The following is a 13,290-nucleotide window of genomic DNA, read 5'->3' on the forward strand; positions in this document are numbered from 1 at the left end:
CAGAGCGATTTAATCCATTTAGCAATGGAACAAAGCTTGAAAAATACTTTGCACTCTTTGAAAAGTATGATATTGAAGTCTTTTTCATGCATACAACTGGATGAATTTTATTAACTCCTATAAAACAGAACGATGTATATAGCTCTCAAGGTTATGATATAAAACAAAAATGTCATGGCTTAAACTGGCCATATGGAAATAAATACTTAACAAACCCCAAGATTTATCAGTGATGAAGATGTTAGTTTTCAACTCTCCCATGTTAATTGAATAGAACATATGACACTGAACATCTGTTACTCAATCACCTAACTTGGAGATGATTAATTTGTCTGCGACACATCTTTCATAGCTCTTCCACTCGTCCTGGCACTATAGTTATTTTTTCTCTTTGCTCCTAATAAATTATAAGCAACTTAAGGCTGCGGTCACTCTCTTACTGTTACCAGTGGTCCTGCAAGAATGAGGCCACACTTTGAATGTAGCAAGTACTCCCAGCGGATGTGTTGTTGCTACCTGAATATCAACTTGAATATCATTCTCAGCAACTGAGGCCTAATGTCCAGTTTCCAAGCTGTGCTCAAAACCACGGTAACAACAGTCCCACCTGCAGAAGTGTCATACCCATTTATGTTTATAGCCAGGGAATTGTTCCCAAGCTTCTAAGTGGTACCTTCTACTAGGTAGTCTAGTTACTTTCCCTATATATCACAGAATTGCCTCAACTACTATCTTGTGTGAAATTTGTGTATATGAATGATGAAACCAATTCTAGACACAAATCTTGCAGATAAAACAAATGAGTGGGAAAAAAACCTCAAGTTACATAACTAAAAAAAATTAAACCAATTGGACTTCTGCAATAACTTATCACTCTGCAAGCTGGAGACCCCCGTATGTCCCAGAGCACTGTCACTACTTTTTTCTTTAAATTTTTATTTTATATTGGAGCATAGTTGATTAACAATGTTGTATCAGTTTCCGGTGTATAGCAAAGAGATTCTGTTATACATACACAAGCATCTATTTTTTTCAAATTCTTTTCCCATTTAGGTTATTGCAGAATATTGAACAGAGTTCCCTGTGCTAGACAGTAGGTCCTTGTTGGTTACCTATTTTACATACAGCATTGTGCACATGTGTCACTGCTTTTTGATTTGACCTTTTAACTCCTGGATCCCAATCATGCCACTAGGATAGTATCACACTTAAGGAGGAAACGAGGGACTGTATTTTAGATGAAGATGAAATGTGCTTGAGAGAAGGGCCAGAATTCTTTGTCCTCCAACTGGCCTGATAATTAAGCTGTACACGTCACTAAACACTTCTGACTTCTTCTCCAAAAGCATAAATCTTCCTACATTACCTTCTGAGGATATTATGACATGAACAAAAAACACCCAAAGTGCCTGGTAAGCTCCCCACAGAGCCTGGTACGCTTTCCTGTGAACACTTTTCTAAAAGGATCAGTGTAAAAGCAATGCTTACCTTTCCTATTTCAGGAGAAAAAAAATTATAATACTTCAGCTTACAAATCTGCTTCTAAGGTAAAATAGCAGGTGTGCTATTATCAGGAGGTAATGCCAGAAAACCACAGGGACGATGATAAATCCATGTACACTTGGGGACAGTCAATGGCCTGAGAAAAACATGCCGACTGAGAAAGAATGCAATGAAAGTAAATAGGAAATAGCTTTTATTATAAATTTCTGATAAGTGGTAGAGTTTCCCTGAAGAAACAAATATTTTATTGATGATTTACAATAAACTGCAAGGCCCTGTTTGTAAAAGTCACTTAAATTGTAGATACAGAGAATACTGGCGTTATAATACCTCTTTTCATTTCCTAAACATAGTGTGAGCACCTCATTACATAGTGTGTATATAAGGGCCTTTAAGTGATAAAGTACTAGAATGTAATACTTTAAGTATTAGAATGCAATATTCTTTGCCACAGATTTTAGCAGCTTTTTGAGTGACAAATCTAATGATGAGCTCTTGTTAAAACAGATTATTTTAATTTACGAAATGATGTACATATCATAAAGGTTAATTTTTAAATATCAGAATAGAATATGACATTTATTTTTACAGCACAATTTCGATTACTCTATCACTTTGTTGGTATATTTAAGCATAGACATACTGAATAACAGACTTCTGTAACATATTGTCCTAAATTTCACCACTTGCCTTCTAAGTGATCTATTCTACAGTTCAACAATTCCTCTGAAGGACAATGCCACCCCCATTTGGAAACAATATATCATCCATTTTCATTTTATTTGGGTTAATGGAGAAAGACTCTGGTATTACTCTTACATGAGATACTAAAAAAAAAAAAAAAAAAAGACAACCTTTTTAACATTTTTGGTTTACAGGACAGTGAGGGTTATAACTACTTTGGCTGGGCCTTATTCATACATTATTGGCCATGTATGAGCTCTTTGTATGCAAGGCGCAGTGGGCATACCCACTGGTCAACAGACATCATGTTTGCCTTTCTGTCGCTTATGATCAGGCTCAGTGGTTCTCAACCCTGGTTGCACATTAGAATCATGTGAAGAATGTTTGAAAAATTCTGATGATCAGGCTCTAGCCTCTGCTTCAATTTCTCTAGGATGACATCTGTGCAATGGTGGGTTTTAAACTTTCCCCCAGGTGGACTTCACCATGGCTGAGAAGCACTAGTCTAGTGAACGAGAGAGGCATGAGATAAAAATATAATTATAAAATTTTATAAGTGCTGTAAAGGAAACATATAAGGAGTTATGCAATTGATGAACAAGGCTGAGGAGCTGGGGGAATTAGTCAAGAAAGGCCTCTCTGAAGCAGGGATATTTAAACTGAGAGCTAAAAGATGATGGAGGGGGTTGGAAAAGCAAGAGTGTGCTGGGGGAGAATTCCAGGCAGAGGAGGCAGCATGTGCAATAGCCCTTAGGACAAGAGAGGCCTTGGCACACAGGAAAAGCAGTGACAAATTCAGTGCTGCTGGAATGCAGTGAACAAGAGAAAAGTGGTGCAGAAAGCGGCGGGAGAGTCCTGGCCTTCCTGGCCCATGGGAGACTTGGTGAAAGACTGTGGATTTTACTCTTAGTGCGGGGAAAGCTCTGTGATGTGTTATTGTTTTGCCGAAAAGTGACATTCAGATTAAGGGAGAGCACAATGATTTCTTTAATATTTCTAATTTAAAAGTTTTTTTTTTTTTTTTAAATCTAGCTATCCAGACAGACAGACAGACAGACAGAACAATGGCATCAGGCATCATTTTCATCTTCTGTCTTCTTCTCAGGCAGACAGCAATGGTAACAGCAGATATAAAACTTGAGGACAGGCCCAGGACTCACACTGAGTTTTTCTCATGTGTCTCTATTACAAGAATTTCTCCAGCTCTTTCTAATTTTGACTACAACATTGATTTTTTTTTAACTAAGCTACCTTTGCAATGAGGCAGAGTCCTCAAACAGAAGTCTCTTAAAATTGAAATCGTTCTATTTTATAATTACAAAGGAGAACTAGAATTTAAGTATTTGGGGACCCAGGATTTCAAATAAATGAAACTGCTTACATACTCTCAGTGTCATGAAAACAAATAAAAAGAAGATAAAAGGAGGACAATGAATGACACAGGCTGAGGAGACTGTTACAGCTGGTAATAGCTAAAGAGGAGGCACATGCACCATCAGCTAAGGAAGAATCTGCTGGTTGCACAGCAGCTCAGCAGCCAGACTGACACATATTTATCAGGAAGGCATACTCAGGAAGTGACAATGATGGTGTATTTCAAGAATCAAGGTCTAGGGGCTTTCCTGGTGGTGCAGTGGTTAAGAATCCACCTTCCAACGCAGGGACACGGTTGGAGCCCTGGTCCAGGAAGATTCCACATGCTGTGGAGCAACTAAGCCCATGCGCTACAATTACTGTGCCTGTGCTCTAGAGCCAGCGAGCCACAACTGCTGAGCCCACGTGCCACAACTACTGAAGCCTGTGCGCCTAGAGGCTGTGCTCTGCAGCAAAGAGTAGCCCCCGCTCACCGCAACTAGAGAAAGCCTGCACAGCAACAAGGACCCAACGCAGCCAAAAATAAAATTAACTAAAAAAAAAAAAAAAAAAAAAATCAAGGTCTAGAAACATTCAGACCTAACTTTTTGTTAATAACATCGTGGGCAATGGCACCAAAAAGCTTACACAGCCTTCTGTGAAGCTAGTTAATCCTGGGGTAGCCCCACACATGCCAGAATGTCACACACCAGCAACCACGACCCAGAGCTAAACAATCATTCAGTTAACAAAGAAGAAAATACAAATGCACATTTGCAATCTCTTAAGAAAAGAGATCCAAGGAACTACAGTCAAGGACCAGTCAAGGATCCTGAGGCATGCTGAGTGGATAGGGAAGGGCAACAGTGCTGGAAATGTATCTGTTTATAAAATAAAAGAGGTGGAAAAGAGTCAGCATGTGGAAATAGTCAAAGGGGAAAAAACAGCAAGTTTAAAAAATGAAATACATTCAGTGGAGAGTGAGGCAAGAAGTCAGTCTCTCTTTACCTTGGTCCCGACATCATCTATGGCAGTGGTTCCCTTTACACACCAAAGAGGTGTTGGGGACCCCAGAGAGCTTTAGTTTACATGACCTTGTGCAGGTTATACTGAAGCACTGTGTGTATTCACGTCCTTGTCTGTAAACTGGGGTAATATCACCTAATGTCTTTGACCACTCATGACTGAATGTGATATTATAATAATACCTACTGTAGCGCAAAATACATATTAGCTATTATTTTTACTTACACATAATCTACCTTTCTCAGATACTAAATTCCTGTGGTTTTCCATCACTTTCTGTACTGTTTATTCTTTCCTTGATCTATCAAACTATGTATACATATATACCCAATATGACAGTTTTAATGAGTCACCACTGTAATTTATTTACGTTTCTGATAAGGCCTCGTGTCACTATTTAAATGAAACACGTGTATATTCCCTAAACTCACATCAAAGCAAAGAGTAAACAGTTTATGCCAGTGGTTAGGAATCTGGGATGTGAAATTAGAGAATCCTCAGTTCAAATGCTGACTCTACATAACACCAGCTTTTACAATTCGGCCCATTTCTAAGATATCTAAACCTCTGCTTCCTCCTCTGTAAAATTAAGAAAATAAAATAATTTTTCAATGAAATTATTATTAGGATTACATAAGATGGACAATGTTTGCCACCTTGTGAGTTCTTAGTAAGTAGTGTAATATTTTAAAAAGCAAGAGAAAAAAGAAAAAAATGCCAGTGTAGATAGTCTCAAGCACATGAGAAGGGAAAAAGATGGTAATCTAATATGTTAACAGATAATCTATAAAGCTTTACCTTTATCAATTTATTTATAAGCAATGCATTGTTTTGAAATGGTGGATGAAGAGAAAACTGAAGAATCCATCTTACTCAGGCACGACTGTTACTAATAAGCAGAGAAGTCACCAGCTGTTTCCACTGATGACTCCCGGACCATATGGCATGTGGCCCAGGAAGAGCATTAGGTGAGGAAGCTCAGAGCATGAAGCAGGGCGCGCACGGCTCCTATGGGCCCTGGAGTAAAGCCCTGTTCTGGGACTTGCAGCTGAATGGCCAAAAAGCATGCAGTCCATAACTCCTGGAGCACTTGGTTAACAGACCAGTGAGACAGAATATCTACAACCATCCCCAAAGAGTATTTTGAGTAAAATTCTACTTCTTATATAGAAGATACAAGCTACACTTAGGGCCTTCCCAGAATCTAGTACACAGTGTATACTCCATATTAAATACTTTGAAATTTGTTTTTAATTGCTCTTTCTGTGAATTTTGCAAGCCTCATAATAGCCCACAAGCAGCTATTATTTTACAACCAGTAATCACGGAATTATGGAAACTATAGCAATGCTGTTATTTAAAACAGTGATGTTTTACACCTGAGAAACTAGAAGCTCTGTTCAAATTACAGACACTCAAGGTATTACAGACACTATGGTTTAAATGATATGGCCTGTGTCAGGGGAAGAGGCTTATTTCTACAGAATATGCATCAGTTACACATGATATACTCTACCAAAACAAAAACAAAAACAAATCTACTTCTTGAAAGAACAGAGAGATAACACTGAGTCTGCATTTTTAAAATATATTCTTAACATATTCTCAGAAAACTAACACCAAGAGATATGGTGATCTTGTGAACAGGACAAAGAAAGTTAAAAAAACATATATATGAGGAAAATAAGTATGAAAAATAGTGAATGTAGACCAAAAAATTTAAAAAAAAAGTGAAACCGTGGGGTAAAAGTGACTAGTAGAAGTCTGATTATTGAGTTGTAATCAAGCACCACATAACAAATGAGGCTTTCTAAACAAGGGCAAAAGGGTAAAAATAATAAGATCTACTGGCCACCAAATTATACTTCGTTGTCAATAAATCCATGGTCAGAACAATTAAATCAGTTCTTTCTATTATTAAATCAATGAGTCATATATATTAGACACAAACATCATGGGAAAACTTTGATGGATATACCCTTCAAGTTTTTTGTTCTGCCACTAAATATCCCTGAAAAAACAAACTAATAAATACACACCCCAGGTCCCACTTTACTTCCAAACTATATCCTTCATTCAGAGGAATGAGACGTGGAATATCCAGTTCCAGTTTCACACCTCATACCTCAACGTAGAAAGGAAAACAGAATTTTTCTTAAAAAAGCATGACAAATAGGTTCCGATTTTATCTACCTTTTAAAAAGCAGGTTTTAAATATATATTTACCAAGCCTAAAAAACATGACTATACACTTGGATAATTGAGCATAAAAAGACACATCTGCTAATTCAGTGGACACTTCACTGAGTATAATTCAGTAATCAACTAATTGATCATGTTTTGCTTCAACTGATGCACACAGGAAAACTAGACCAATAACTTCTAGGCAGCTGCATCACTCAGAAAGCACCATTTAGGTATAACATGAACCCCCAGGGTCCCCAAAACTTGTGATACTCATCAAGCAACCAAAATCCTATAAAACCACTCTACCTGTCCTCCCCATGAAGTGTCACTGTTTCTGTCATGCTGCATTAAACATATTTTTAAACACTCGGAGTGTATCTGTTCCCTTTAGCTAATCTTGCAGTAAAATGATATTAAGTAATTAACAGCATGACAATGATGGAAACAGATGTCACGAGTAAAAAATTTGGAGGCAAAGTGATGCAGAAGACAGAAAACTGGTCTAGAATCAGGAGACCTGGATTCCTTCCCATCAATGTCACTGATTATGGCTTTACCCTAGGCAAGTCATTTAACCTGGTTACACTTCGGCCTCCCTTTCTGCAACCATCTGCTTTGCTCATAGGAATGTCATGACAATTAACGAGAGAGCCTATAATAGTGCTTCGAGCTCACAAGAGAAAAGACTGCATAAATACAAGGTATTATTACTCTGATTACAAGGAAGTATCAAGCAGATTTTTGTGTAAGCTGTAATTAGAAGGGAGAGTAATCTGCAACAGCAAAGGTAATACTGCAAATTACAATCTATGTCATTTTTCAGACACTTATCATTCTAGGCAATGACATTAGAGACATAACAAAAGAGAGAAGGAACTCCAAGTGAGATGCTGAGCAGATGCAAGAGACCTGACAAGCTACACTGGAAATCTTACAGTGCAGAGCCATTTATTACATGTAGGTTTGGACCAAAAGTCACTAAAAGATGAACTCTGATAAAGCACGGTGGTTTAGTAGTCCACGCACAACACTGAAAGCAATTTGGGGCTTTACAGTCGCAACCATTATTTCTCACAGCCCATGTTTTTAAATAAAGATTCTAAATCCTCCAAATATCAGTGTTTCTTTTAAGTGAAAGATAATTTTTAATAAGTCCTACATAGTATTTTCTATAAAATGAACAAAACATTTAATAAAGCTACACTTCATTAGTTAAACCTCCTCTATTTCCAATTACCAAAATTTCAATCTGCCTACATTTTTATTTCTTAATTAAAGAATCTCTGATATATCAGGGTGTCATCAATTAAAACCAACTCTAAATTAATTGTGGCTTTAGATCCCTAAACCCGTACACAATTTTAATCAGTCAATATTCCACACTTCCTTGAGAGTTTCTGCGTAAGTCTCATTTATCTACAGCTTGGAAGGTAATTTTACTCCAAGCAGATATGGACATACACAAAGGACAGACACAAAGCCCTACAAATGCTATCCATTCTAATGATGAAAACAGTAACTCATTTAAACTACTTCAAGTACTGTCCCCTACAGACACCTTAGAGCAATCCATTCTTAATCTAAAATCATGCTAAGAGGTATGAGACGGAGGTCACTTAGAGGCTCTCCTAGCCTGGGGAGCCTTGAACATCACCATGTAGCATTTACAACTTTTGGTAATTTAATCATGCATATCCCTATACAATTATTCTTCACAAGCCAAACAAACTAGGCACAGGAATAGCTGCATTACCCTGAAGGTACCACCACCAGTACCAATAGTCTGACAAACACAAAGTGTAAGCTCCTTAATGAGGTATCATGGACTAAACATAAAAATCAGAAGCATAGGTTTAACCACTGATCTTTAGGGATAAGACCAGATGGGTTTTATTTGTGTATTTATTTAATATATCTTCCTTTTGATAAACATGCTTTTCTTTTTTTTAAGACTTTTTTTTAGAGCAGTTTAAGGTTCACAGCAAAATTGAGGGGAAGCTACAAAAACATCCCCTACAATTTCTACCCCCACATATGCATAGCTTCTCTCATTATCAACCCCCTCCACCCTGCCCCAACTGGTACATTTGTTACAGCTGATGAACTTACATGACACATCATAATTACCCAAAGTCCACAATTTATGTTATGGTTTACTCAGTGCTGTACATTCTATGGATTTAGACTAATGTACATTTATCCATCATTATGGTATATTTTCACTGCCTTCAAAATCCTTTGTGTTCTGCCTATTCATCCATCCATGCCCCTCACCAATCCATGATCTTTTTACTGCCTCCAAAGCTATGCCTTTTTCAGAATGTCTTATACTTAGAATCATACAATACACAGTATATAGCCTTTTCAGATTGGCTTCTTTCACTTAGTAATAGGCACTTGAGATTCCTCCATGCTTTTTCATAGCTTGATAGCTCTTTTTAGTGCTGAATAATTTTTCACTGTCTAGATGTACCACAGTTTATCATTTATCCATTCACCTATTGAAAGGCATCTTGGTAGACTGCAAGTTTTGGCAATTATGAGCTGCTGTAAACATCTGTGTGCAGGTTTTTGCGTGGACAGAAGTTTTCAACTTCTTTGGATAGATACCAAGGAGTGCAATTGCTGGATCTTTGATAAAAGTATGTTTAGTTTTGTAAGAAACACTGTCTTCCAAAGTAGCTGTACGATTTTGCATTTCCACCAGTAATGATTGAGAGTTCTTGTTGTTCCACATTCTCTTCAGCATTTGGTGTTCTCAGTGTTCCAGATTTTGGCTATTCTGCTAGGTGCATAGCAGTATCTCTATGTCATTTTAATTTGCCTTTCTCTCATGATATATGATGTGGAGCATCTTTTCATATGTTTATTTGCTCTCTATGTATCTTCTTTGGTGAAGTGTCTGTTAAGGTCTTTGGCCCACTTTTTAATAAGGTTGTTTTCTTATTGTGGATTTTTCAGATCTCTTTATATGTTTTAGTCAAAAGTTCCTTATCAGATGTGTCTTTTGCAAACATTTTCTCTCAGTTTGTGGCTTTTCTCATTCTCTTGATTCTTTTTTTAATCATAAATTATTATATACTACTACTGTTTAACTAGTTTATATAACAGTATAGCTAGTATATATTTCCAGTTAAAGAATATTAATCAGAAATGTATTCTTGACAAAATTATTTCAGGCTTCTATTCTCCTTTTGTCACTTAATTTTTTCCATTTCTTTCCTTCTTTTCTTTTTTTTACAATCAACAAATACACTTCAACAAATTGAGTATCATTTGCAGAAAAGACAATATTTTCAAGCAAGAAATTTTATCCCACCTACTTTAGAGAAGAATGGTGGTTGCTCATAAGCAAAATAAAATCTTAGAATGAAAACTGAATAGAGAGAGACCATTAAAGACAGATGTTGATTTTTTTTCTCCTGGAGGAGAACTTAAGTGGAACTTTTTCTTTTACTAAAGGAAGAAAAGGAAAACAGAAGAACTCATTAAGGCGATGAAACATAACCAAATGCAGGGGATGATACTTCCTAAAATTAAAACCTAGACTATGACAAGAAGGTCTCCCATCCAAGCTTGAAAAATCCTCTGAGGTATGATTTTTAAAGGGGCATAAAACTACTTAAACAATTTCTATATCTTCCTCCCTACTGAAATAGTATTCCACACTACATTGTGATCCATTAAATACATGGACAACTAAAAGATCGCTAAGATAATACTTAGATGTGCAGCTTACCTCCTGACCTGAAAGGATACAAGACTAGCAGATCCAGATAAAGGGATGGGATGGTAAATATATCTATTAAAGTGTCTCTCTCCAACATCAAATGTCGTAAGATTTTTGCAGCTATGTAATTAATTAAATACTGCTCATAATCAAACTTTTTTTAAAGAACAAAGTGCTGATTCTGGGTGTCTGAGACAGATTTATATGTTCTGAGATGCCAGACAAAGTGAGGTGCAAATTTTCTTTTTGGAAATTTAGCAACCTAACTGCTATTCCTTTTTTCCTTCCTTAGTTTGTATTTATTTACAAGAACTTGTAGCTCAAAAAGGATTTAAATGAATCAACCAAAGTCAGTAGTCTTAAGTAGCAGGTCTGGCAGCTAGATCAGATCTGTAGTATCTAATCTTCAAAAGGTATCAAAAGCTGGAAAACTTGCCAACATTGTTTTTCCTTAGGAGAAAAGGGGGAAAAAAGCTTCCTAAGCTTTTATGTGAGTGTATGGTTCAAAGTGAATTATATCCTCTATTATCAAAAAAAAAAAAAAAAAAAGGCTACCTCATATACTAAAGATTCTCAAGCTCAACCTATAGAAAATCTCATGGTGATATACCATTTTAAAATGAACTACAATTAAATGGGCTTTCTCTAAAACCCCCAAATGAATACTCCTAAACTGATAAGAAAATTGACCTGCTAGATAACTAACATATATTAAATACGCTGCATATACCAGGCAGTGTGCTAAGACCTTTTCAAGGATAATCTCATTAACACCAAAGGTACATGCTACAATTATCCCTATTTTACAAACAAGGTAACCAAACCTTAAAATAGTGAAGAAATTTTACATCTCAGAGTTAATATACTGGAGATGGGATTTGCAGTAAGGCAGTTTGACTCCAGAGTACTAACTCTTTACAAAAGTCTTAATTTGAAAACAGAAACGTCCTTGAAGGTCTACCATTTTTGTTGAGATTCTGTGTTAAAACTAAGCCATTCCTCCTATCATCCTTCGGTCAATAAATGGAACTACTCCCAGTCAAAAACCATGACACCAGCCTAGAGAACCTTGCTTACTTTCTGGTTTGGCACAAAAAGAAAACAAAAACATATGAGATATGATCTGTGTCTTTAAAGACCTTCACAATTTAGTTGAGGAGATAAAATAGACATGCAAGGATTAAACTTGATTTTCAGACAAGCCTTATAGTAATACAAAAAGCAGAGGAAGTAAGACAAGCTATTGATGAAAAAAGGGAACTGAAGGCACCCAACAAAGAGAAAACTGTCTGAACAAGCAATTGGGAGCCCTGGATAGTTCTTGAACTCAGAAGAAATTGGAGGCTAGCACTTCAGAAAGCCAACATGGTAAATGGGTTGAGGGTTATAAGAGCCTGAAGACAAGTCACAGGATTCAACCACTGTAGGATGACTATTTTAAAGAGCTAGTTTTCCTAAAGGGTTGAGGGAGCAGCCATGGAAACAAGGTTGGATTACTGGATTAAGGAGAGAATGAGAGGTAATAACGTTGAGCTGGTGAGTACAAAACACTCCAGAACTTTAGACAGGAAATGAAAAGCATCAAAACACTGTGGGATTTAAAAGAACTGAGGGGGTTGTTTTGTTTTGTTTTTTTCAAGAATAAAGAAAAATTGAGCATGTTTATAAGTAACAGGGAGAACAAACCATATACAAAGAGGAATTAGAAATGTAACAGTTTTAAAACTCTCTTTAAGAAAATGTCATTGTTTACATTTTAGAAACTTAAGGAAAAATGTAATTGTTTGACCAAAAGTCCCAGAGACTGAAAAAGACGGGTATTTATGATTAAAACTAGAAATTAAAGGGTTGGGTTTGGCAAAGAGGAAGGCCATTTCTTACTTAGACACAGTAAATAGAAGCATGTGAAAACAAACCAAGATTTTCATGTCCAGGGAGGGGGGAATTAAGGGAGCTAAACTTGGGTAGCCTCAATATTCTGAGCAAATTAAAAATTAATGTCATCCTGCTAACTGTAATGGGAATAGGGGTAGAATCGGATTTGGGAAGAATTAAATTGTCTGGGGTAGTCAAAATAGTGAATAAGAAAAATAATTATGTCTTACGAGTTGAGATGCAACATTTGTTTTCATTTTCTGTTTTGTCAGCATTCTAGGGAAAAGAACTTTCTCTCAAATGCCCATGTCCTGGGGAAGAACCAACAGTTATTTATATAAGTTTCTCATTTAGTTGATCTTCTGATAATCTATAAAAGCAAAAGGAAATAAATTTTTATTCAATTCACATTATTTCAATCTTTGAATATTGCTGCCTATCTTCACCCTCGCTGGAAAATAAAATTCAGTATAAAAATTTAACCCTGGAAGAATATTGTTTCATTTTAATACTTAAAAAAAGTTTCTCACTAGTCATTTATAACTCGTTTTATTATCAATTTATATATTTTACTTAGTATATGATAGTAAGATATTTTCTTAATATGAAAGAACAACAAATGAGCTATCTTGATCCATTCTTCAAGTCATTAACGTTGGCAAGTTTGAAGCTTAGATTACTGGGGATCTTTAGCATTCAATGTCAATTAAATGTTGTATCAATTAGCAGATTATTTGATCCAACAAGAAGACATTTATACTGTTATTTCAAAAACACTGTAGACCCTCCAAAAATAGAGCATCCACCTATGATACACAGTCATATTTTATTAAAATCAAATTCTCTCCAGAAACATACTGAAAAGAAGTCCAGGTAATTTTTACGGAAAATATTTTGGTTAAGTGCAGGAATCAGTAAAAAGTTAAGTATTC

The 13,290-nt window shown here is 36.2% G+C and overlaps 1 protein-coding gene across 3 annotated transcripts in view; it reads right to left on the reverse strand.

Annotated features, from left to right (window-relative positions):
• Nucleotides 1-13,290, reverse strand: part of PARD3B (par-3 family cell polarity regulator beta) — a 977,181-nt gene that overhangs the window by 631,268 nt on the left and 332,623 nt on the right. Inside the window, exon 2 of one of the 3 annotated variants that reach the window (XM_057744365.1) lies at nt 12,589-12,669. The exons of the other annotated variants lie outside the window; for them this stretch is intronic. Within the exon in view, the coding sequence (XP_057600348.1) occupies nt 12,589-12,633 (45 nt within the window). The 5' untranslated portion in view covers nt 12,634-12,669. The remainder of the gene's footprint in view (nt 1-12,588; nt 12,670-13,290) is intronic. 3 annotated transcript variants of the gene reach the window in all.

The sequence above is a fragment of the Hippopotamus amphibius genome, chromosome 8, assembly GCF_030028045.1.
Source record: "Hippopotamus amphibius kiboko isolate mHipAmp2 chromosome 8, mHipAmp2.hap2, whole genome shotgun sequence".
Lineage (NCBI taxonomy): Eukaryota > Metazoa > Chordata > Mammalia > Artiodactyla > Hippopotamidae > Hippopotamus > Hippopotamus amphibius.